The following is a 26,287-nucleotide window of genomic DNA, read 5'->3' as shown; positions in this document are numbered from 1 at the left end:
GGCCGAGATGTGATTCCAGATATTGGAAACTTTTAAGCTCTACAGTCATTTATCTTGCTGAACCCCGGCCAATCCATGAATAGCTAGCACCTGACTTTAACTGATAAAATGTCCTCAATTTCCAAAAGGACACTTCACACACTGGCACCATCAGTTAGAGCCGGATGTCTAAGTGAGAATGACTGAAGCTGCTTTGCAGTACCAGTCACGCTTTGAAAACACAAGCATCAGAAATCCTTAATTTGTCGCACAACTTGAAAATGTAAAAATGTACATGACGGAATTGATATCAGTGCAAACTAATGGGAACTAATTTGGATGGAGACATAATTGTGGGGATATCTGGGGGAGGACATCTTTCATTTTAAGCAAATTTCCTGGATGTGAACACATTGTACTTGGCATTAACCAGAAACAAACATTACACAATTTGATGTAAAAAAGGATATGGCTAGTGAATATGTCCTTTTTGAATAAGCATTGTATTTTACTGTATGTTGAAATCTGCCAGTAAGTTACCATGCTTACAATATGTAAATTCCACAAACTTGATGTCCAATAACCATATCTTGTTGCAACTTAGTGAAATATATATGTTAATGCTAATCACAAAAAGTTAGTTTGTAAATATTGGAAATTAGTAAAGAAATATCAAAACTGTGAATCCCTAGGAAAAAAAAAGATTGGTGATGTTTGTGGGCTCAACATTGAAGAGACAGTGACAGTCTGAAGGATGATTCCTCTGCTGCTGGGTGGATTAGACAGTCTACTGATAGTACTTTGAATGCAGCTGTGTTAACTTTACGCACACGACTGCTGCCAGGAAAAGAAAACGTTGAAATACACATCCATTTTCTACATGGTCATCTTCACAAAAGGAAATGTTTACTATCAACAGTGACAATCCACACTTTTATATTGGTATACAACAGGAGAAAACTGGTTTTATTTCACCAAATCAGATGTTTAACTGTATGCTAGGCTATACTAACCATCATGGAAACAGGTAGACTCCTCACTTACTGCACGCCAAGTAATAATTTGCCGTGGGACTGGATGCTCCAGTGGGTGTGTTGTTCCACGGTGTCTCATCAATTACATTCCCTGAGAGAAAACACCCCGCTGTTTCCCGTTTCTTCGGATGCTGGGGTTAATGGTGCTTTTCTCAAATGCCTCTGCCAGCCAGTAATTGGAGCAACTGAACAATAAGTGCATTATTTGTAGTAATGCAAGCGCAGGCTGCATACAGCTTTATTAACTATAAAAAGTCAACTTTTATTGATTGACCCTTTCTTCATTCCTCCATATCCTCCTTTTTTCATGTCTCAGAGTTTTTTTTGCATGTGTATCTCACATTGAAAAACTGCACAGATCGTTTTATAATGAGCAGAAAGTATCCTCACATTGTTGTCCATTTTATTATGCATTTGAAAGCATCCTGGTGCCTACCTAGTAGAATTCAGGATTTCATGATTAGCATGGAAAGGAAAACAACCTTTTAATTTGTTTTGGCATCTCTGGAACTCTTTGTTTTTTAAAAGCCAATTAGATAACAGGTCTGAATAATTTAGTCATTTAGCTGCTTGCAAATACCAAGTTATTTTGTCGAAGGCCAGCAACGGGTTAGTCAATGTCATCCTTATTTTATTAAGAAACGCCAATTAGATTTAAGGTCGATACATTTCCTGCTAAGTGGCTTGAAACTAACTCAATCTTAATACAATGTCCCGTGATTTTAATAAATAGTTTCAATTTAAATAAGAAATATTTTTATTTCAAACGGAGTTTAAAGCGGACAGGCTTTGAAACCCAATGGGTCTTTTTTTGTTTGCACTCTTTGTTTGCCTGCTTTGGGAGTGTTGGTTGGTTTTCCTTATCCAGGAGATTAAAACAGGATTGTCAGTTTCCTTACGCCTTGTGCCTAGGGAATACGTATTGGCATCCATGCATGAGCTTTGCAGCTGTCAGTCATTTATCACATGTCTTACAGTTCTGACCTTTCCTCTTTCTGATACGTGACACAGATGTTTATTTTTTTCTTTTCTTGTCCATCTGACCACAGACTGGAATTGGGTTTGGCACATGGCGTTGTACAGTATGCAGATCAGACAGTACAGTCAGCCTGGCTCCGGTCTGTCAGGAACAGAGAAGCACTTTGCACTGCACAGTCAGCCTTCCTGTCACTTTTATCATGATTTGCAGGGGTTAATACATTGCCTGCAAGGAAAAAAAGAACCATCCTGTTGTTGTGCACTGTATTTCATCCGGGAGAGCTCTCTGTGATGAGTGATAGCATGTAAGTTGTAACTCTGATTGACAGGTTATGAAAGCATCAACACATATGATTTGATTCTGATAAAATCTGATAAATCATTGGGCTAGAAAATCAAATGTTACAGATCCTTCTTAATGCAGAGACCATCTGAGCAAACTTTCTTCATACACACGATGTGTGTGTTTGCTTGCAGAGCTGTGCAATCTTAACAATCTTTTGTTAATTAATTCCAATATAAATAGGTGAAGAAAGAGACAAAGAGAAACAGAACCTAAAACAAATTCAAATGTGTGACCAAATAGCCAAGGAGGTAATGTTTTTGACTTCATTAGTCTTTCAGCAGGATTGCTGACAAACTACTGGACCGTTTTTTCCCCGAGTGTAGCCTGGGAACAAATAGGAACACATAACGTTTTGGAGCGGATCCAAGTTACAGGGCAGATACACCAATTATGTTTCACTTTCATTAACATTGTGAGATGAGGGCATTTGTGCTACATTTATGTGGTGTATAATAATTGGGAAAATTAGTTCCCAACTGGTAAAATTCACATGAACGCCTCATTGAGTAAGATCAACAACTCAGAGACCGATTACAACGTGTTGTCTTTGAAATGGCACCATTCAAGGACCACTTCAATGCACCATTGGCCTTGTCGGAGGTCTGCGTGTTCTAAGTGTCATTCTAGTTTAGTTGTGTAGAATTTGTAAGAAAATAGAGAACAATCTTTGACTACACTACATTGGAAACAGTTGCTCTCATGTTTCCATGGTAACACGATGACACTGTTACTGTGTTAGTATGATGGGAAAACATCACAGAAAATGCACAAATGTTGATTGCTAGTGTATAACTACAAACAATGGTGTGTTATGTCCTCAGAGTTTACAGTTTTAAGATTAAACATTTATATTTTGCATTTAAAAAGAAAATAGTCAAGTGTGGTTCTGTAAAATCCCCTCAATCACTGAAGACAACATGTATTAATATTGTTACTTTAATGAAGGAAACTGCCTCTTCAGTTTTCTCAGCCACCCCTGTATTTCTGTGCTGTGAGTTTTGGTGTGAGATTGCAGCAGCAGAGTAAGTCACATTTGTCAAAAGGCTGTATGATGCAACACAAAGACTGTGCTGTGTGGAGCTGCTCTCCAAGACCCGCAGATTCACAGCTTATCATGCCTCAAAGTGAGCGTCGGACCAGTCTGCTGCCTTTAGCAAACTTGGCAGCCTGGTGGCTGTTGCTCATCTGTCCCCAAGCCAGTGTGAGCACATCACCGATCTGGACCAGGATTAAAGGACCTAGTGCTAACAGCTGTGCTGAGATTAGCTATGTCACTATTTACAGTTATTTTGTCAACCACTGCAGAGCACACTCAAATAACACAATTATGTATTCGTATTTTTTTTTTTAGTTGGCTTTGGATTCACTCTGAACATCATTGAAAACGTATTTGCATTTAGGGAGAGATGGATGGAAAGATGCAGTGTGGTGGAGATAGACGTAGTTGATCGTTATTGGATACGAAGCCTCCTCCTTTGTTTCAAATAATGTACTATAAAATGGATCTGTGGGTGAAAAAATATAGAGAAAGACTGACAGAGGAAGGGATAGATGATTAACTTGAATGTCTGCGGCATAAAGCTGTTGATGGATTGAGCAGTTTTATCTTCTCTCTGTGTGCGACAGAGAGAAAGAGATGCTGTGTGCGATAGTGTTTGCACACGTACCTCCCTCTGTGTGTGTCCCTGTACCTTCACCAGCGAGCGCATGAATATGCATGTGTGTGTTCACACGGGGAACGACGTGCTCTCTCAGCGGAGACTGATCACCCCATGATGGGTGATCACTGGGAGATTGGACTGATTTTCCATACCTATCCATCTATGGAAATGTCATATATAAAAAATGTATGCCATTTTCTGAAGTGGCACCACTGTCTTTCTTCTGATAGATGGTACATTTTAATCTCCTTAGACTTTTTATGTGATAGAAGAGGTATGAAAAGCTTCTGGTAAGGTGTTACAGAGCAGCAGGTCAGCATCATCCACCAACAGCTGCTCCCTATGTATGAACATGCTCTGTGCCGGGTGACCCTGGGTTTACCAGGGGGTGTGCATGGATGTGATTAACAGAGATTTGGGGTGAATAATCTTCTAAGCTGCTCAGTGGAGCATTTGTGAGGGGGGCTGGGGTATAGATGGGAGGAGCTTATAGGGTTAATAACACGTAGGGATGTCATGAGAACTCATACTACGGAACCAAATTGGTGGCAAAAGTACATCGGAATCTACCAATGACTGGCTTGAGTCAACACTCACCTTGTCTGGACAATACAAATACTGTTTTGGAATGCAGTGAACTTAATTTCAGCACAAACTATTTTTCCTTACAACAATCCGTGTTGAAAACGACAGCAGGAAGCTAGTTTTGGTTAGCTGTTAGCAGCAGTCAAACAGGTTCCAAAGCGCTAAAAAAGTGTTGTTTTTTTCTTATTCAAGGAAGTGTGTTTGTGGTCAATATGTATGGAAGGGGAAACACTGTATAAGGCTGAATGAAGTGCATGCTACTTACATGTTTTGGTGCATCTCTGTCAATGTAAACACGCTAAGCCAAGAACTTTCCCTATCAAAATGCGGTAGTCATAGCTGAGGATTCCAGAAAGAAAAGATGTAGGCTTATTGAGTTATTCTTTTTATCATCCAATTAAACATTAAAGAAAAAGCATTACATTTTCTCAACCAATCAATCATTGGTAAATTTAGAAATTGCAGAGAAATTCAAAATATTGTAAAATGTCCAAATAAGTACAGAATATGTATATATATATATATATACTATATATATATATATGTATATGTATCAAATTCTTTAAACTGTGAAAAATCAACATCAATGTTGTTAAAATTCCAGTATCGTTAATATTTAAGTTGACCCTTTCTGATACCAGTGTATGTCATTACTGTGGGTAATATGGTGGATTTTTCTGGGGTTGAGGAATTATGTACAATGTGCTTATGAACCACATCACCTCAGGTCCCATGAACTTTGTGTAGCACATTCATATTTGATCATTTCAGTTCATTTTTCCATTTAGAGATCAAAGGTCAAATCAGTGCAAACAAAGCGTACCATACATTATCAGATGACGTGGCAGCATGCCATTACCATATTAATTAGTTTTCTATTGTGGCGAATGCCTGCAGTAGTGGGGGTGCAGGACCCTGCTTCACAGCTCCAAGCATTTATTCGAAAGCATTCACACATATCTATATACTATACAAACATGCACATATTGAGGGCCATCTGTATGTACCCGTGCAAAGAAGGGTATATGAATGTTGTGGTAAACACAGCTTAGCACCGTCTTTGGTAGCCATCATGAGATGTGTTTGATCATGCAGGATGGTGCAGACGCACAGATTATCGCGGACCATTCTTTTGCGTTCACTTTCTTGCATTACTTTCCAAAAGTCAAGGCAAGGGAAATGTAATATATCCCATAGAGATTTATAGGAAATGCGTAGTAAGAAAATATATTCTAGCCCTAAAAGATCTGCAGGCAAAAGCATTTATCTGGCTCTATTTATCCAGATCTTTCTGTTGTAGTGATGAAGATGAGGATGACTGTGAAACACAGCAGCGTGCATAATTTCGGTTAGAGAAGACGAGTGCATGTAAGAAAGCTCTCTCTCTGGGTGACCGCTGCTTTAGTGAAACAAGGCGGATAAAAGGCTAGATTCTGATCCCTGACTCATTTTCCAGCTCATGCTGTGCATCTCGCAATATTGCTGCAAGGGGTCTATGATATCCATGGTCTTGGAGGAGAAATAATATGATTGTCTTTTTCTATATTTTGCTTTCTCCCTTTTATTTTCTCCCCGTTTTCTTCATCGTCATCCAATAAAAACCAGAACAGCGTCCAGGTTTATGAACACGGTTCACAAGTGCCTCCCGGCATAATCAGATTTGGGAAATGTTCCTTTCAATACTCAAAAAAATAAAAGACAGAACAATACAAATAATGAGGACTTGAGCATGTTTAAATGCAAAACCATGAACTAAGGTCAGGTACAATTATTTCATAAGGCCATGCTCAAAAATATGCATTTGAAATGTAAAGCTGTAAGTATAAGATAGAAAGGGGGGCAGGCAGATCTACAAAAGGTTAGTCTGAGAGATAGAGGAATGTGTTCTGTTGAAGAAATGTATGGAGACAGGGGTAATTAATTATAGATGTGGAAATGTGGTCTGAGGGAATGCTGTTACTGTAACTAGAGGCATGGCAAGTGAGAGATGAGGGAACAGAAATGTAGTGGAAGGGAGAGGGGGAAGGGAGGACCCTCCTTCTATACCATCCACAACTTCAATTTACATTACATGACAGAAGATTGGAGGTTAATTAAACATGACAATGGTGGGGCGTTTATTCTTAACCCTTCATGGTGGTTGACTGGCTCCTAACTCAAAGGCCAAAGAATGCATAACAGATATATTTTAGTTGACCTAAAGTGTAAATTCACAATTTGAATTTCTCTTGGAAGGGTAAGATATTCAAAGAATGGGCCCTATGGTTGTCTGTGGTACACATTTTTCTAAAAGGGTAAAAAGTTAATACAATGTGCTTGTTTTTAGACCAAAGAGAATAATTCTAAAGGAACCATGGGAAAAACAACATTCACCATCAAATGTTGCCTCTGTTGCAAAAGTTAACCCTAGATTACAGAAATAAATAAATCTCATCTAAGACAAAATTTTGGTCAGCCAGAGGCGTGCTCACTTTCACTCCGCATCTATTTCCATCATTCTCATTGACGCTAATTGGACCCGACACTAATGATGCCAAAAAAGTGAAGCATTGCTAGGCTTTCTATCCGCTTGCTTATAATTTTGGAAACTGTAGACTTTGGTCACCATGGAACTTTTGATATCACGCTTGTAGATTAGATTTATGCTTGGTTTTAATAATGGAAATGAACTGGGGTCACATTAGTCCGTCTGCGCTACTGAATCCTTGGCTTGTGAATAAAATAAGAGACATTTCTACCCATACACTCATGCAAGTACTGACCGATAATGCAAATAAGAGTTGGGAATTTTACCATACAACCATTGAGTTAACATAATGAGACTTAAATTACTGAAATCATTCCATTTACCCTGCTTTCCAAGGCAATATTGATTTTCTGCCCTTGCGTTTTTCTCATATAAGCATATTTTCAGGATAACATACCCTGCCAACGATTGAAATGTTGGGGGGCATATTCTTTCTGTGAAAATGCTCCTTGATGTACTCATGTTGTGGCCTGCTGCTGGGAAGGCAGGATTATAATAGGTAATGAACGTCAGCACTGGGCTCGTAGCCTCGAGGGACATTGTGTAAATGCTCCCCATCTCCCCGCTGATCGCAGTCCTGACTGATTGCTGATGACTTTTTCAGGGCACAGACATGTTAAGTTGTTTATTTATTCAAAAATAAATCCCCAGTGTAAATAGCCCTCTCCACTCCAGATACAACCTCCCCCGCTCTCCCCGATTTTGTGTCTGCAAATCTGTCTTGCTCTCTGTGTCTGACTCTTGAGCAGCGATGATATGTTGTTGTCATCAGCGAAGTTTACGATATAAGAACAGGGCAGCTGTTTTTTTTGGGTTTATGCAAGTGTGTTTATGCGTCAGTGTGCATTTTATGCATGTGACAGATATGGGACATCCTTGACCGCTGTTGAGAATGTGACACACCCCTACAGGCTATAGTGTTCAAAAGGAATCTTCAGCAAACTCCAAAAGACAATTTAGCAGACCACTGTCATAAGGAATCACTTTGCTGTTGTAATGCATTTCAGACACTGGATCACAAACAGTAATATTGTGATTTTTGCATCACAGTACCCGATACTAGGCTCATATAAGATAAATATAAGTGTATAAAAGACAACATCCTGGTTGCTTTTTCTCAAACCTGCTCTGAGCCAAGCTTTGTCCACATCCAGCATATCAATTCTTTATTGCATCTGTGATTCCCGAATGGAAATCCAGCCATCTGTTACTCGCAACGACTCGCAAGGTGTTAGTGTCTTCATCTTTCCTCATATACAATTCTGTTTCTTTTTGCCTCTGCAGTGTTGCTTCACAGTACTAGCGAAACCATTTTCCACTGGGTGGGGTTGCACATATATTCCCCTGCCGGAAGACCAGCCTGCTTGCATGGACAAACACTAGCATGCACAAACAGATCACTAAAACATAAACAAATTGCTGCATGGGTTAATTAGAGTATAAGTTTGTCACCATATGTCTGTCACACCTTGTTTATTTCCCATGTTCTATTATGAAGTGAATGTATGTCTATTTCAATTAATTATTGCTCTGAACTGACTTAATTAGTGATGAAGTAAGAGGTCATAGATGATTAAAGCATTCAACTCCATAATCACATCGGAGTTTGCATCTTAATATCTCGTGTTTCTTTTACAAAGGACTGAACAAAAATGTTTTTATTTTATTTTTTATTTTGGTTACAATACAATCAAGATTATTTGTGTTACACATCTAAATGTTGTCTGAATAATTGATTGTCAAGTCATCCTTGTTCTATTGTTTTGCATTAATCCCAAATAGCTGATTTTTAATATCCTTATTAATAACTAATGGCCATTTCATTCCTGTGAGGCGGCCATTTTATTGCAACAATTGACATGTTATAGGAAGATATTAACATAGGGATACAACTTACAAGAAACAATGGTAGAACCCTTGGTAATATCAGGAAACCCTAAACAGTCAAACTTGAGCCGCCTGCTAAATAAAATGAATTAAATTATAACACACCTAAGAGTTAACAGCCATGCTTTCTGTTTGTAAGGCTGAAATATTCACAGTGACACTTTGAGCCAGATGCTAACACATCTTAGTTTAGCTTTTTAGCACGCTAACTTTTGCTAATTAGTACTAAACACAGAATGCAGCTGTGCATAATGTAGCTTTTGTAGTAATTAAAGTATTGACCACATGATGGTGTGGTTGTGGGGTTATTGCGTACCAAATGTCATTGTATTCCATCCAATGGTTTATCCAATGGTTAGCAACATATGTCACTAAAGAACAAAAACCGTTTTCATGTTGCAGAGGTATTAAGTCTGGACAAAAGTCATGGACTGACCAACAGACATCCACCGAGCCATGCCACTAGCCTGGCTTCTAACAAAGATATTGTGGGTGACAGGGACTGAGGGAAAAATAGAGATCATGTCATGACCGTGTCTGTATCCAATTCTATGGCATTCCATTCACTCCAGGCTAAAGAAGTGGAACCACAGTCCAACTGGCAGACAAAACAGCACAGCACTGCCATGACAGAGAGACTCAAACATAACAAAGGATTATTACGTATACTTCTTGCTTATAGATCATATGGTGTTATTGCCAAGTTCATACACAAGATATTAGTGACTTCAATGTCATTTGGATTACACATTTTCATGAATTGTTTAGCAAACAAAAAGTGTATCAATGACACAACACAGTGACGACAGATATCTTATCCTTATGAAGCTACCCAAATAAGCTAGAAAAAGGCATTCATCAGCGATAGCAAGAGGGTAAATAGAGGTGCACAGGACACATAGTATGAGAACAATAAGAGCCTTTTGAACATTAAAGCATGTAAACATGTCACGGTAGTGGCACAAAATAGATATGTGAACCTAAAAATGAGCATTTGAGGGCCCTTTAACAGGTTGGCCACAATACAGCCTAGCGTTAGCCTGGCTGTACTCTCATAACACTCAGCATCTCTGAATTGTGTCCTTGAAGAGAGGCAATGCAGTTAATATATGCAAGCTTGAAGAATGCACGAGACACAAAGTGTGAGGGGCAAGATAATAAATGTGTTGTCTGATAAATGTGCTGAAACATTTTAAAACAACGCCTACTACATAGGAATAAACACACCGCTCTAAATCCATGAATTTGTTACTTTTCATTGATATTCCACATTTGTATGATTCACGGAGCTCAGCAACATGCATCAAGTAGGATCTTCATGGATCTGCTGCTGAAATAGTGAAATGAAATTCAGCTGTAGAGTGCTGCTGAAGAGGGAGCCAAGAAATCAGGATGCTTAGATGGAATATATAAAAAAATGCACACAACCCCCTCTCTCTTATTAATCATATAATGAGTCCCTGTATAGTTACTTGTATTCCACCTTGTCACATTATTTTACCACCTATTGTGCCATGAAATGAAGCGCATTTACAAATCATTCTCCTTCTGATTTGATAAATGAAAACTGGTGAACGAGTGAGCCTCCTGAATGGCATGTTTGAATAATTGAGCAGCACTCAATCAGACAACATTAGTCAGCGGCGGCGGCCCGAGCAATCTGAAATAATTACCAGCCAACAACAGACTACACTTGGGTGCTGCCTCCACGGGGGCTCGGTATTTCAGAAACTACGTCTCACATGCCATGATGAACAGCACCTACAGGAAAACCTGCAGAGGAAAGGAGACACCTACTGCAGAGTTGGGGGGGAAGGGTGGCTGTCACTGCAGTTGGGGAATGCATAGTGTCTGGGGTGAATAAATCCCGACCACAGAGCCAACAGTGTTTATGTATTTGAAATAAGTCCCCACCCCCATACCCTTTTCAAATTTGCAGTAGCCTATTACCAAGCGATTGTATATAATTAGTAAGTCACTTCCAATTTATTTAGACATCATTTATTATGTACACCATCAATCATGAAACAAATGAATACCCTATTTTATGACTGTCGGCGAACTGCAAATTGGGAATATCCTCAAAACTGGAATAATAAATTAACCATGCAGGAGAATTGAAGCGTTCGCGGTATTTGTTTTAAATGAGGTAGAAGTATTTGCAAATGTCTAAGACCTTGAACATGTTTACCAACAGCAGGTAACATTGTTGTGTTTCTGCACAACAAAGGATGAAGGCTGGGCAAATATGTTATACCAATATTGTGATAAGGGACTACGGGTAACGTCTTAGATTGTTGATATCGTCATATGGGACAAGTGTCTTTTACTGGCTTTGAGTGCTGTTTTACATTACAGTAAATGGATGTCCATTTCTCATGTTACCACACTAACGATACTTTTCTATTATTTACCTTTATACAATTAGTCACACATTACTGATGATTGTTTAAAAAAAAGAAATGTTTCATGGCATCATTAGGTCCAATTAGCATCAATCTCCTGTAAATGTTTTATATAAAATCACCATTAGTCAATTCTAAAATATCATAGCAACATCAATTTTAAGATGTTTGTGAAAATTGATTTTCTCCAAATTGCCCAGCCATACCTACGGTTCAAACCTTCAGTGCAATTTAAATTGACACCAAGCCAATTATCTGCCTTTCTTTTGTGTAATTGGGTTTTCCCTTGTCTTGAATTATCAGTTTTTCCCTCTGTGAGTGTTTTGGCTTCTCTGTCTCTTGGGACTAGCCTGGCTGTTACTGAAGCGTCTTTAATGTGACAACACAGGAACAGGAAGGTAGCTATGTGACTCAATGAGTGTTTGGTGTATGGAATGGGTCACTAAGCGTACCGTACCATGTGACAGCCAGCCAGGCATATGTCTGTGCCAAAGTAGCGTCTGCAACTGAGACTCATTTACTCCCGCACGGACTGGATGTGATTGACAGCTGGGCAAAAGGGCCCTTGGCTCCTTCTTGATTTTTCTTTTCACTAAAGATGTCCTCTGGGACTTGGAATTGGTGCTACAGTATATCAGCTTATGGCTGTAATGAGAATGAAAAGCAAACTGAGCACAGAGCCGGTGTTTTTGTTCGATGCTGTGCTGAGTTTTGCAAACTGTCGTTTAGTTTTAGCTACAGTATGCACCATGCATTAGATTTAGATTTGACGTTTTAAAAAAATCACAACACTGTCTATATTTTGCTACTGGTGTAAATAAATTGGATAATTGAAAAGAGGTGATTGCTTAAATTGTTATCTACATCTTCGTGTCAATTACAAGTAACTTTTTTTTCATTCTTTATATCTTTAATCCAAAATGACACTTTGCAGGCGATATTCATTCAGTATTCATTTTCTTGGACAAAATAATCTTGTAATTCTTCTCAAAAAACAAATGTTCTTTTATTTTCATAGTTTAGTTTACTGGTTGTCACACAAGGTACAAAAGTGGCCTGCAGTAAGGCTTTTAACAAAAACAACATGTCATCAGTTATTAATGCAAAGCGGGAACAACTCATTGCAGGATCTAAATCTCTATTTTTAAAAATGATTCCAGCGATGCCTCACAGGACAGTCATTCTTGTTAAAGAAGTATCCTTTGAATTGATATGTAGGATAACAGTTCTGACAGAATTAGGAAGTTTTGAAGGTGTGACCTTTTAACTTATCAGCAGCTAGCTCATACCTCACTTTGCAAAAGTATGTCTTTTCTAGGCATTGCTTGACAATTCTTGATGTTCTCGCTCCTTTGAGCTTACAAGTACAGTCATTCCTGACAATGATACATTAAAACACTTGTCCAACAGTAGAAGAATGCAGAAATAGCTTTTTATAAATGGAATTGTAATGAGAAAAAGGTGTGTATGTTCCAGATAAAAAAAGGGAATGTTTTTTGCAGATTTCACCAACTGTATTTCAGGGAAGCTGTCATAATACTAGACTATTTCTTAGTCCTCTAGAGAAGATGCACCTCTTATAGCATTGATTGATATTTCTGCAGAAAAGTATGAAACGACAGTTTGAAGCTCCAACAGGAACATTTGCTGTTGTAAATGTGATATTTTGAAACCATTTGTAACCTTGGTCCTAAATGAGAGTCTGCACCTGTGCCCTAGTCATTTCATAAAGCTACATGAAGGAGTGATTCAGTCAATATCCCTGGCCACTCTGGTGCTTTTTCTTCCAATTTGCACATGCAGTAGAGCAGCTTCTTTTCAAGTAACCAAGGTCTGACCCTGTACCTGCTACACAACTTTAAACTGCTGCTTCTATCCAAAGTTCCAGATTTAAAAAAAGAACTTCTGGTATATTTTATTTGTGAAAATAACAACTTAGAAGACGGGATAGAGCCCACGGTGCAGTCTTTGATACTACAGAGTAGATTGTATTGATTATTGCATTGCATTTATAATGTAATGTTGCACAATTCTCTGTGGCTATTCCAGGTTCCCAGAGGATTCATTTTAATGATTTGGTAACCCTATGATTTTCCTTCCAGCACAGTCACAAAGGCCAATAGCTTTATACATTCTACCACACTTGTACACAAGACACTATAACTTTAATGAACTAAGCTCATTCATACTCCCAAGGGGATGAACCTGTTCCATTATGGACACTGTAAGGTTTCTTCTAGCACAAGCTTCAACTCACTAGGAGTTGTCATCATTGCTGCCTATACTCTGTGGGTTCAAAAAATACAAATGCTGGTGTTTTACGTGGAAAGTGTACTGGGGAATAAGCCGGTATTGCAGCTGATGACTTATGTTTGCTGAAATCTTATGTTTAAATATTGAATATTTGCTGATGGCAAAAATTCTGTTTTAGAAATCTGAGCATTCAATAAAGCCAGGTTCCAAATCCTTTGTTCACATTTTTTCCACTCAATAAGTCATAAAAACAAATACATTTTTCATCATGTTAGATATAATGCTGATTATGAATGATATATGAACCAACCACTTAGTAAGAACCATCAGAATATAGGTAAGAATGAAAGTGGAACATTTGACGTATATAAGTGCTGCTGAGGTGAGAATGTCAGATTAAGAAAAATATATATTTTGAAAAAACAGATAATAATAATTCCATTCATTTGAAGACACACAAAGGTAAATGGGCAAAATATGTTATACCACTAGATACTCTATATCCATGAAGCAAAATTTGCCCACACTTCTGAATTAACCAATGAAAAATGTAGGTTGTACTATCCAACTATGTGGGATGTCAGGATATTTGAGAATCATTTTTAATGGGTGATCCAACATATTGTTCTAGATTTCACTTTGTTGTATTCTTTCAAAACTTTAACTTTCCTCTTTTATCTTGCTCTTCTGCTAGATTTTTTGTTTCGATGTATATTATACCGTTAATCTTACCTGGCTTGATTCGCTCTAACATTTAGCTGCTGAGATCAAACAAGAACCTCTGCTCATACCCTCAGGGGGGACGTCTGTATTATTAAAGACAGAGAGATTGCTGAGGGTCCGTTGAGGCCGACAGAATTATCTTTGGACTTTTACATTAGAAAAAAGGTGGTGGAGGTCAGTAAGCCCAAGACAGCTCGGTCTCAGAGCGGCTTCTTGCTTCCCATAATCTGAAGATGATTCAAACTAACTAACTGAGCCTTTGCTACAGTTAAAGCACCAACCAACATTCTCCTTTTGCTTTTTCTCATAGTGTTACGTGACGACTTCAGGCAGAACCCACAGGATGTGGTGGTGGCGGTCGGGGAGACGGCCATTCTCGAGTGTCAGTCTCCACGAGGGCACCCTGAACCCACCACCTTCTGGAGGAAAGATAAAACTCGGCTTGACCTCAAGGATGACAGGATCACGGTGAGTTCCTCCCAGGGGGGCTTGCTTCTGCCTTTTACAAGACCCTTGTTTTCTGAATCACATACTCAGTGATTTACTTGTTAGGTTACTACAAAGGAAAGCACTTTATATCGAACTGGTTTATTTTAAATGACATCTTTTTTCATTGTCAGGTGCGTGGAGGAAAACTCACCATTTCAAATACAAAGAAGAGTGATGTGGGGATATATGTGTGTGTGGCGGCAAACATGGTCGGGGAAAGAGAGAGTGAAAAAGCTCAGCTTTCTGTGTTTGGTAAGAACTTTTTGCTTTGCTCAAAAAAGAATAAAACATGTTTGTTTTCAAGGAATTACACACAAGCACATACAGTATTTAACACTCTGTCTGAAGTATATTTAGCATTCGTGTTATGTGTTCTGCCCACATCCAGAAAGGCCCGTGTTTGTGCAACGACCTGTGAACCAGGTAGTCTTAGTCGACGAGGCTGTAGAGTTCAGATGTCAGGTTCGCGGTGACCCACCTCCTACACTGCGCTGGAAAAAAGGAGGATGTGGAAATTCCCCGCGGCAGGTAAAGAAGCTGCGTGTGAATGTGGATTGTGAAAATGCCTGTGAAAGCATGCATGTTTATTTGTCTATGTTAAAGCAATAAAAGTCTGAATTGATAAAAGCTGAAGCAGAGCTAATGAGTGTCACTGGAAACTAATATTTTTAATAGAAAACTTGTATCACTATGGCAAAGAATTATGAATTTGCAGGGCATAGTAGTATTTCCTGTTTGAACTACTATGTTAATTGTCAATTTCACTTTAAAAAAGACTATTATTTACAAAATAAACCTAACGCTTTATTGAAGAAGTCTCAAAACTACCAATTTAGACGTAGAAACTCAGTGGGAACATTTTTACTGAGGTAAGGAAACGTGTGAGAAGTAGGGGCATTTTTTCAAAGACTTCTATACAATTGGACCCTGCTTTAATCTCATTTTTGAGAACATGCTAACAACAGATTCAAGTATGTCCATGGGCTTATGAAAAATTAGTCTTTTGAAATACTATTGTACTTTATGTACACATGAGAGACTAAAACATGCGGAGAGGTTGACACATAAGAGCATATGTATCAAATAAAGAAATGCATAAGGAAAAGTACCTAGATGAAGTGTATAATGTGATTTCAGTGTTGATTTCTGTGTTGTATTTAATTGCGTCATATTTAAAAGCGTGTGGTTTGGTTCACCATCGTGTACCCACATCATGAGCGCATGTTAATTGCCTCGCAATCCCATTAGAGCACTTATTTTTTTAAGTCATTATTAGCCTGTCATGTGGGCTTTAATTTGTACTGCTCAGCGCTTTACACTTTTAATTACAGTTTGTCTCCTTATGCAATCTGGCCATCCATCAGGGCCTTTTTTTCCCTTCCTACGCTAGATTTAAGAACTAGTTTAAGACCATTTTTCCTCCGTGTTATAAAGGAATGAACAATATCTTTAAAAAACAATTACATTATTTTTACTGCAAAATGATGTACAAGCTGGACGAAATGAATTTCAGACACAACATTGGAAAAAGTGTCAACAGAGTCCTTTATAATTCGCTTTGTAGCTATGCAAACTCCTTATAGACATACTGTAAATCCTATTATGTATAAATTACCTGGATAAACCTTGTCTAATTTTAAGAACCCTAATTAAGATGCGTAATTTAATTTCGCATTAAATCAGACCTTGTACAGGGTATAATACTATAGCAGTGCATTTCCATATGGTCTTATAATGTGCTTGACTGGTTCATTCATCGCTCGGAACCGTTCTCCTGCGTTTGATTGATGGAAATTTGTCAGCTAAAACTAATTATGTTTATATAATTAACCATGTGTGTATATAATTAACTAATATGTTCTTGGATATGTATTCAGTTACTACTAGAATAGATATTTAGTAAATCAAGCATCAAGTAAATCAACGCAAGAATTTCAGCTGGCAGATAAAATTAAGTTAACGTGGAGCCCATGTGATGCTGATAACCTTGTGACCAAATAGATGTTTATTTTAAGAGGGCTACTTAAAATATCATCCACAAAGAAAAGGGTGAATCTTATTTCCTGGTTCAAGCCATTGTTACCTTGTAATTACAATTTATAATTTTATGTATCATATGTATCTGTCACCTATTTGTTTGATTGCATGCTTGGACTATAAAATGTCACAAAAAGTGAATAATGTCTAACCCAATGACTCAAGCTCCAAGGATCTCTTTAAAGTATGTGTTTTGTGAATCTGGAACTCAAAGATATTAAGTCAAATATGATGTAACAACTGAGAAAAGCAAAAACAAATCCATAATAAGGGGTTTAAAAAGCATCTGTATTGAATATCAAGTTTTTCCCCCTTTTTTTTGTTTTGTTAATCATGTAATAGTTGCACCTCTACCTAAGCATACAAATACATTCTTCTGTCAGAATAAATTGTGAGGTAGAGCATAATAACGCCCATCTCCCTGTATGCCCACCTGTGTTGTGCCCTCTACCTCAGTACCTCTTGACTCCAGAAACATGTCCTACTTTCAGACCTGCCTCGCCTCACTTCCCTCCTTCCACTTCTTTCATTCTTTTTCTGTTAACCCGTCACTCTCCTGGGAGGGCTGTATCTGGGTCAGGGATGTGCTGTGAATGGAGTCCTCCAGACACTCTGGACAGACCAAACAACTCCCCCATCGATATTCTGCCCACACCCTCTGAAACATCTATTTCAAAATGTGACTTTTTCTCACCCCTTGTGCCATTTCTCTGCCTGACTTGTCTCCCGTCTCTGAATCAGTATGGCTGGCTAGACAATTTCACAGGATCTCTCACGCCAAAAGGGACCCCAGAGAGGGAGAGCCTGACTCCTTGCTCTTCTGCTCTCTGTGTCTGTAGCCCCTCTAAGGCGCTTATCTAAACTCTGGTGGCTGAGATGTTTCTCTCACTCTAACTGCGCTACTGCTGCCTTGCAGTATGCTGCACCGGCAGATGCACACTGATGCATGGAATATATCTATGAATTAGTCATTTCTTACTGCTCGGCTCATTCATCAAATTCAGTTTGTCAGACTGGGCCACTCCCTTACTCTCAGACTGTTTGTCTATCTCTCTCCCCCCTTTCCTCTATTTTGCTTGCTCTCTTCCACACACAATGTAGCCCACTGCACAGCCCACACCCCAGTAGGAGGCTCGTCTCTATAAATATTGAAATAGTGGAACAGTCAGGGTTCCAGCTGAAAGCACCTTTCATTTTGCCTTGCCTTCATCTCAGCATAATTGCCCAGCCCTTTTTTCTGCTTTTATAGCAGAGAGTGTGCAGCAGGGAGTCGTAATTGTTCAGAAAGTCTGTTCAGTTTATCAAAAGATGACGGTACCTACAAAAGCTTCCAATCTTAAACATCACACAAGTAAACGCAACCTTGATTCAATTGCTGTGTTTGTATTTACTTTATGGGAATGGGCGTTTTGATGAGCGTAATTGTCACTGATCTTCCCTCGTTGGAAAATCAATCTGAGGCGTCACTTGACTTCATGTCACTGTCTCCAGGTACGACATCCGATATGAAAAGGAAGACCTCCTGCTGAAGATAAAGAAAGCATCCGTCAGTGATCAGGGCACGTTCACCTGCCTGGCAGAGAACCGTGTTGGTAAAGTGGAGGCCTCTGCCTACCTGACTATCAGAGGTTGGTAACTGCTTTTGGACTCTCTCGAAGCAAAGCTCATAACCCATCCCTTATATTTTTGTGTCTCCCAAAGCAGCCCGCAGAACTATCAGTCATTTATTGCCCACTTCACGAGCGGTATTGCCCCCCTGCTGAAACTCTGGGCCTGGCCTCAGCTTTTCTTTCATATAGCGTCGCTGATTGCTCCAGATCTCCAGCCAGGCTCCAGATATGAACAATCTAACCAGCATTTAAGTGAACTGTTATAACTTCTCCAGGGGGGCTTATCCTCAATACAACCCCCTCGCTCCATATTTATCAATGCGGGGAAAGCTATTTCATAATAAAAGGTTGATATTGTAATAATAAAAATATATTGCTATTTGGCAAATCACTGCTTTGTGCCACTTGCATAAATCTGGAGTACATGAAAAATAAATGTTCATATAATTTGAGATATGCAACACTTCACTTGCAACTGAAACCTAAACAATTCTTGGATAAGTACATTACACATCATCATTTACACATTACATTGCAGTTCTCATAACATTTCATACCTTCTTTATTACTTTATATTTTATAAATTGGATTCTCATTCATGCATGAATTGTTTTATTGCCTGAAAAGATCCAGTAACAGCTAGGATCGTACCCCAAAATATCAGGACAGACCCTACATAAGGTAGCACAGTTTCTCACAAAGCCCTTGCGGAGCCGGCATCATGGAAGCAGTTTTGGGAAACTATGCTTTTCCACTGAAAAAAAGGCACATTTTGAGAAATTACAGCTTGGCAGAACCGGGTTTGGCAAGAGAAACCAAGCGATATTTGTGCTTGGGTTAAATATATTTAGAAATAAATTGCTGCTTTAAGACAGTATACACTAGACCGTATATTTTCAGAAAGACATGAGAAATGTAAGATTAAAGGAACTATTACATCTCAAAGAAATAGACCAAATCAAATGCATCCCTTAAGGTTTTTGTGTCGATTTAATTGTCACAATCTGTTTAAGCTCTCTCTAAGTGAATGTAGAGAGGAGATAGATATGTATAATTTGCGTTTAATCAAAGTCTGCCATGTGAAAGGTTTGCTTCATTTACATGATATGTGTCAACTGTGTGAATGTGCTATTCTTGCAACATAAGTGCTCCGGGTAAATTGTTCAGTCGTTGTTGGCAATGGCTTCACCCTTCCCCCCTAACGTTGCCAAGGTGCCATTTCCATTTGCCCCTGAGGCCCATGCCATCACCTGCTTTCGGTGACTGAGCTCCACCCTCCCCCCCCCCCTCGTGAATTTCATGGATGGAAACCCAACTCCATCTCATTCATTTCTGATTTTCATTCTTTTTTTTCTGTCCCTCTGGTCTACTTTTCTGCTGTCCTTCTCTCTGTGTTAATCTCACCCACACCATTGTTGTGTCATCAGCTCGCCCCGTCGGTAAGTAAGAGCTGATCCCATTGTGCATGCATTGCTCTCTTTCTCTCTTTGATCACACACATGTATGCATGGACTGTTGTGGCATTCCACGGACACTTTCATCCAACTTATATCGGACACGCACATCTACATTGGCTCTATCAACCCGTGACGTCCAATGGATGTACCACCTCACTTTCTTTCAAGGGGTCCAGATTCAGTATGATTGATATGCCCTAATTTAAAAACTGGAATTGAGAAGGCTACTTGCTAATAAGTTGATATCATTCATTCTAATGTCCTGGCAGCTGGATGAATGGTTTGTACGATTGGCGTAGTCAAGAAATAGTTTTGTGAAGTAATAACAAATGCATGACCCATTTAGATTGCAGCTGGATCGTCAGTCCAAGCTTTTTTCTTTACTCTGATTTGAAGTATGTGTTGCTATGTGTCATTGTTTATTCTACCTTTAACTTCAGAGGCGCCCCAGTTTGTGGTGCGACCCCGGGACCAGATTGTGGCGCAGGGACGAACCGCTATATTTCCTTGCGAAACCAGGGGCAAACCTCAACCCACTGTCTTCTGGCAACGAGAGGGTAGCCAGGTGAGGATGCTGATTTGGAAAAAAAATGACATATATTGATGATGGAGAATTTGTCTTTCAGGCACACCTTGCTTACAGGCATAAATTATGCAGCAGCAACCAGTGTAAAGAATCTAATATATAAAAAAATGGCAAGACTAAAAGGATCATATCAGGGGACAGCGCAATGTGGTAATTTTCCATATACAGATAATGAAGTGGTCATTTATCACCAATCTACACCAGTCTGACCGACAAATTCACTTAGCAAGTAACAATGTCATGTGAAGCATTAGAGTCATTAGACATAATGAAAGCAGGCTAATGTCCTTTCCTGCCCATCAGCTTGTCTGCTTGGGGTGCAGAAACGGACAATGCTGATGCCTCAATTTCATGACTATGACTGCAGGTTATTAAAGCAGGATTTTCACTCTAAAATGCAATTCAGACCTAAAAGGAAAGAGACATTGACCCACTTTTCTAGCTGAATTTCACACAATTGTTTCAAAAAGTAAGCACATTTGTTTTTCTTAATTAAGTGATTTCTTTAAAGTCAGTTGTGCTAGATAAATATGAAAGTTAACATATGTTTTCTTCACGAATCAAATGCTTCGACAATCAACTCTTGATATAGTTTTAATGATTATTTAGGACCTCTAAATGACTTCTGAGTTTATGGCCTCATTGCAAGCCAACATTAAGTTCAACCTTAACCCTAACCCCACCCTTCATTTTGGAAGTTAACCAAAAGACATTTTTCTAATGCAGCCTGTATTCCTTGGAAATGGTGGATCAATACAATTTTGAAGACCGAACCAAGGATGTTTATTCTAATACCTTCTTAAAATGCTCAGTGCCATACAATTGATCCTCACGTTCAACTCCATATTGCTCAGTTGCGTTTTTTTCTGTGCTTTTATTTACCTATTTAACATTCCTTAGCACAACATTTCTGACCAACAAAAACTTCTGCAGCACTAGTATTTCATACACCCTTCAGCAATTGATTTTTTTGCATTCAGCTTTTCTTTGAGCTCTGTGAGACCAAGCCAGAATAAATAGCAAAATGGAGTATTAATTTCACTCTGATTCAGACTAGCCAGAAGTCTGAGAAAGATATATAGGTGTCATCTGCTAAAAGATCTCATGTTTATTTGGGTCAAATGTTATTTTAAACAAAAAATCGTCTGAGATTTGACACAAAGATTATTTCATCTACTAAGGCTAAAGGCAATGATAGTGTTAAAACCAGAGGCAGATGGAAAATGTGCGTGCCACTCAGAAAGAGGATGGGTGTTCATGGATTTTATACCTTTGGACCACCAAGCAAATATGCCAGCCCATTTTCTTTATTTTGCTTCCCATTTTTTCTCCCTGTAGGATCTTCTGTTTCCCAACCAGCCAACACAGGGAGAAAGCCGTGTTTCTGTGTCCATGACTGGAGAGTTGACCATTTCCTCTGTGCAACGCTCTGACGCAGGGTATTATATCTGCCAGGCCCTCACTGTAGCAGGCAGCATCATGGCCAAGGCTCAGCTTGAGGTAGCAGACGGTAAGGCTGGACACACACACACACACAGACTAGAGCTACTTTTTCTTTGGTTACAGTAGCGGATTTACCAGCAACAACATGTGGCAATAAGAATTATGTCTAAACATTTTAAATGTACGTCATTTTGTTACGCCTTGTTATGTTAATGACTGTATGCATCGAGGAAGCACATATGCCGCATTAGTGGGTACAAAACAATATTGCATGGCTCAATACACAGGTAATTTTACTGGAATTGAACCATTACTTTTCCCCACGTGGTGTCATCTAGAGGGGCTTCTCATTATAGGTGGCAGTGACTTCTTTCTGTAATGATTTCCTTAGTATAGAAGTGTAAGTTTGTAATAACAAATGCCCTAAATAGCCAATGTCATGTTATTAGGATGACTTTATTCATAATGTATGCTGAGCAAAACACGAGTAAATGAGTACTAACACACGGTTTATTTTAATGGCTGTGTCAATAGTATTCTATATTTCTCTTCTGTTGCATGTTGGACTTTTATAAAAACACACGTAAGTCGTCAGCATTTTCCAGGCCCAACAAACACTCAGTAAATCAAAAGTTGTTTTTAGCGCACACTCAGATTGGCAGTGATGCATCTATATGTTCTAAAAGCCAGTCACCCATCATCTGTTACATTAACACCTCACTTTGGTAAATATAAATAGTCTAAAAAGACTGAAACTGTCTAAAGTAAAGCTGTCCTCTTGATGGAGAGACACTTTACTTTTTTTCCTCCTTTTTGACAAAGCATTCATGTCAGCATTAAGTGCTGTGCTGCTGCCGGCTGGGAGCTATTTATGCCCTTTTCTCCATTTGTTTCTTGGCTTTTTCTCCCACACATTATTAAATTAACATCTGTTGAAGTGTTTTTTGGAGAGGAAATGACTGGTGTTCTGTCACTCAGAGGAGATGGATCAATATCAAAACGTGATGCAGAGCATGAGGGAACGGAGAGTTGATGGATGGCTTTAAACAAAGAAGTGCCGCAATACCAAATGGAGTTCTGGAAGCTTCCCTTGAAGTTTCCAGCGTGCAGTCTTATGCTCACACACCATTGCATAGCTTGCAAGCTCATCGAGGATTGAAATCAAGGCATTGTATTTAGGCATGTTTAGCGCTAAGTAGTTTGGACCCTGAGCACACTGAAGAATCATTAAGATGCAACAGAAGAGGTTTGAAAATATATTATAAATATGAACTGGGTCATCTTTGACCTTCTTCTGACCACGGCTGCTTCTCTACAAGTTTATGAGCAAGCTATGCTCTTTCCAAAGCTATATTCCAAGCCTACAGGTGGTACATATTTGATAAGATGGATTTTGTGTGTAGTATTCAGGGTGCGATTTGTAGGGGGGGATGGTGAGGATTTCCCCCCCTCTGGTTTTCCTATCCCTACCTCTGCTAAATTATTTTTATCTCCGGTGGGGACAAGGATTTCCCCCCCTTGATAGCGATGAATGCAACTTAACTGCTAGACTACTTAAACTCTTGAAATCTAACGATCTTCAGTGTCTTTACATCAGAGTAGGCTATTCAGCAGCCTTCTGGCAGACTGCGCATATTTCGGAACGTCATCGAAAACAAAAACATTGTAACATTTTAGTGCGGGAACTTTGCAGGAAAAACAGCGCTGATGCAAACATGAAACGCGTTCAGAGCAGCATATCGTCCTACTTTACGGGACCAAATAATAAAACAACGAAATTAACACCTGAGAGTGATAGCGCAAGAAATTCGCTGGAGGTTGGCGTTCATGTAGGCCTGCAGGACGATTCCCAGCCACTTGATGAAAGAAACGCCGATGTTGCTAGCGACTCTGAAACGCATGTGGTAGGAGGGTGCATTGAGCCGGGGCGCTTTGCTAAATGGAGAGAGGGTCGTGAGTGGCTAGCTGTCAGCACAGACGGGTCAGTCAAGTGCCAAGCTTGTTCCGACGTCAGGGATTTAGGCCCACACACACAGGAAAGGCTTCATATAGACTCTGCCTTCATTAAAGGCATAAAAGCCAAAACGACAAAAATATGACAAAATCAGCAAGCACGGAAAATGTCAAAGCCATATCAAATGTATTGAAATTGTACAAAAAAGACAAGACGCCGCAATTGAAAAGGCAAATGAGAACAGTGCAGCTCTGTGGTGAAAGCATCATGAGCATAGTTTAAAAACCACAGAGTACTGCATTCGCACAGCTTACATGATCTGCTACACTGACCTGTCATTCAAAATGCAGCCTCACCTGGTTGAACTGCAACAACTCAACGATGTTAACCTCGGTAACATGCTGCATTCTGACAAGGCATGTCGGAATATGCTGATGTTTATTGCAGAGAAAATGACAGTGCGTCTGGTGGACTTCCTTAAAAGCTCACCCGACAAGTTCAGCATTCTCATTGATGAGAGCACAACAGTTTCAAATAAAACATGTCTGATCATTTACATTAGAATTCCATTTGAAGGGGAGTGTTGCAATTTCTTCTTCCAACTTGCTGAGTTGCAGTCGTGCACTGGATCGGCGATCCGTGACACTGTGCTTCAGTGCCTTGAGAAGCAGGGTATCTCAAAAGACATGTTGCGCTCCCGACTAATTGGGTTCGCGACGGATGGGGCCGCCGCTATGTTGGGCCGATACAAGGGGGTCGCCACACTCCTACGTGAGGAGATTAACCCCAACCTGATTGTCATTCACTGCATGAATCACAAACTAGAACTTGCCGTCCATGACACTGTCAAACAAATTACAGATGCAAGTCATTTCCAGATGTTCACTGACTCCCTGTACGCCTTCTTCTCTCAAAGTCCAAAGAACATGCGAGAGCTAGAGCTTGTCGCTTCCAATTTGGAGATGCAAGCTCGCAGGATAGGAAGGGTGTTTGACGTGCGCTGGCTATCCTCGTCTTGCACATCTGTGACGGCTCTTTGGCAAAGCTATCCAGCCCTGGTCAAACTCTTCGCGTCACTGGCCGAAGACACATCATGATCAACCAAAGACAGGGCCAAATGTAAGGGAATGCATGCTAAGATGACTCAGTGGCTTTTCGTGGTGGAGATGGCATTCGTAAAAGACGCGCTCGAAACGATGCAGGCCCTGTCCCTCTTTCTTCAGAGACGAGATGCCACAGCAATCACCGCTACTGCTGAGGTGGGCGTTGCCGTGCGGACACTGAGGGCTATGATGAATGCCGATGGAGTGAACATACGATGTCTGAAGGAGGAATTGGGCAGTAAGCAAACATTTAAGGGGGTTAATGTGTCTCAGCCGAGTGACGGAGAACAGCGGAAGGCAGAGACCTTTCGTGAGCGTTTTTTCATCTCCTTGGCCGATAACATCCAGAGCAGGCTCGATGACAACGGCATTTTTTCTGCGGCGGCTGCGCTGAACCCCTCAAATTGGCCCTCCGATGAAGATGAACGGTTGCTTTATGGGGATGACAAACTTCTGACCATTCATAAAAGCCTTGCTATAGCAGACACAAATATGCCCACACTCCTCAAAGAATTTCATGAACTGAAGTGCAATGGTGTCACTGGGGAGACTTTGAAAAAAGTGCTCATCGCTGTCTCCACGCTCCCTGTGTCAACGGCTGAGTGCGAGCGTGGCTTTAGTGCGATGAACCACATCCTCACGGAAGAACGAAACAGAATGCACGTCTCCACTTTGATTGGCCTACTGTTCATTGGTGTCAATGGTCCAGAGGTGGCATCCTTTCCTGCGCACACATTTGCAGAATTGTGGATAAAAGAGGGCCGAAATGCTGCAGACAATGCCCCGACAGGAAAACCGAAAAAGCTACCACAAATTTGTCACCAGAGCCGACTGTTTACCTAGTCTAGTTTTCCAGACCTGTCCCTGAATTGTTGACAGCACGTTTTGCTATTTTAGTGAATTATTTAGTGAACAGGTGTATATATATAGCCTACCTTTTGCGTTTTTTTCTCCCTATGCAAGTTAAAAGTCCAATGTTCTTGTCTATGAATAAAAAATAAAAAACATCCCCCCCTCTGTTTTTTTGTCAAATCGCACCCTGGTAGTATTGCTGTCCGTCCAATTCCTACAGACACTGAGGATTTCTCGAGGCGTAAGTAGCTAACGGTGTAATGCTTTATCAAAGCATACAGACAAGGACTTCGAGAATCACCTCTCGACTCTACTCTTGGTTCCCACAGGGACATTGTGGTGGTTGTAGGAGTTTGATTTGATACTCATCATGTTTTA

The 26,287-nt window shown here is 39.8% G+C and overlaps 1 protein-coding gene across 1 annotated transcript in view; it reads left to right on the top strand.

Moving 5' to 3' along the window:
- The window catches only part of LOC134872703 (roundabout homolog 2-like), a 91,985-nt gene that overhangs the window by 33,107 nt on the left and 32,591 nt on the right, over nt 1-26,287 (top strand). The window contains 7 exon segments of the mRNA XM_063896113.1: nt 14,689-14,846; nt 14,999-15,119; nt 15,256-15,362; nt 15,364-15,395; nt 18,396-18,532; nt 20,412-20,536; nt 21,896-22,067. Of these exon segments, the coding sequence (XP_063752183.1) occupies nt 14,689-14,846; nt 14,999-15,119; nt 15,256-15,362; nt 15,364-15,395; nt 18,396-18,532; nt 20,412-20,536; nt 21,896-22,067 (852 nt within the window).

Source organism: Eleginops maclovinus, chromosome 11, assembly GCF_036324505.1.
Source record: "Eleginops maclovinus isolate JMC-PN-2008 ecotype Puerto Natales chromosome 11, JC_Emac_rtc_rv5, whole genome shotgun sequence".
Classification (NCBI taxonomy): Eukaryota; Metazoa; Chordata; class Actinopteri; order Perciformes; family Eleginopidae; genus Eleginops; species Eleginops maclovinus.
The sequence above is the reverse complement of the archived record's forward strand: the minus strand, read 5'-3'. Positions and strand labels throughout refer to the sequence as shown.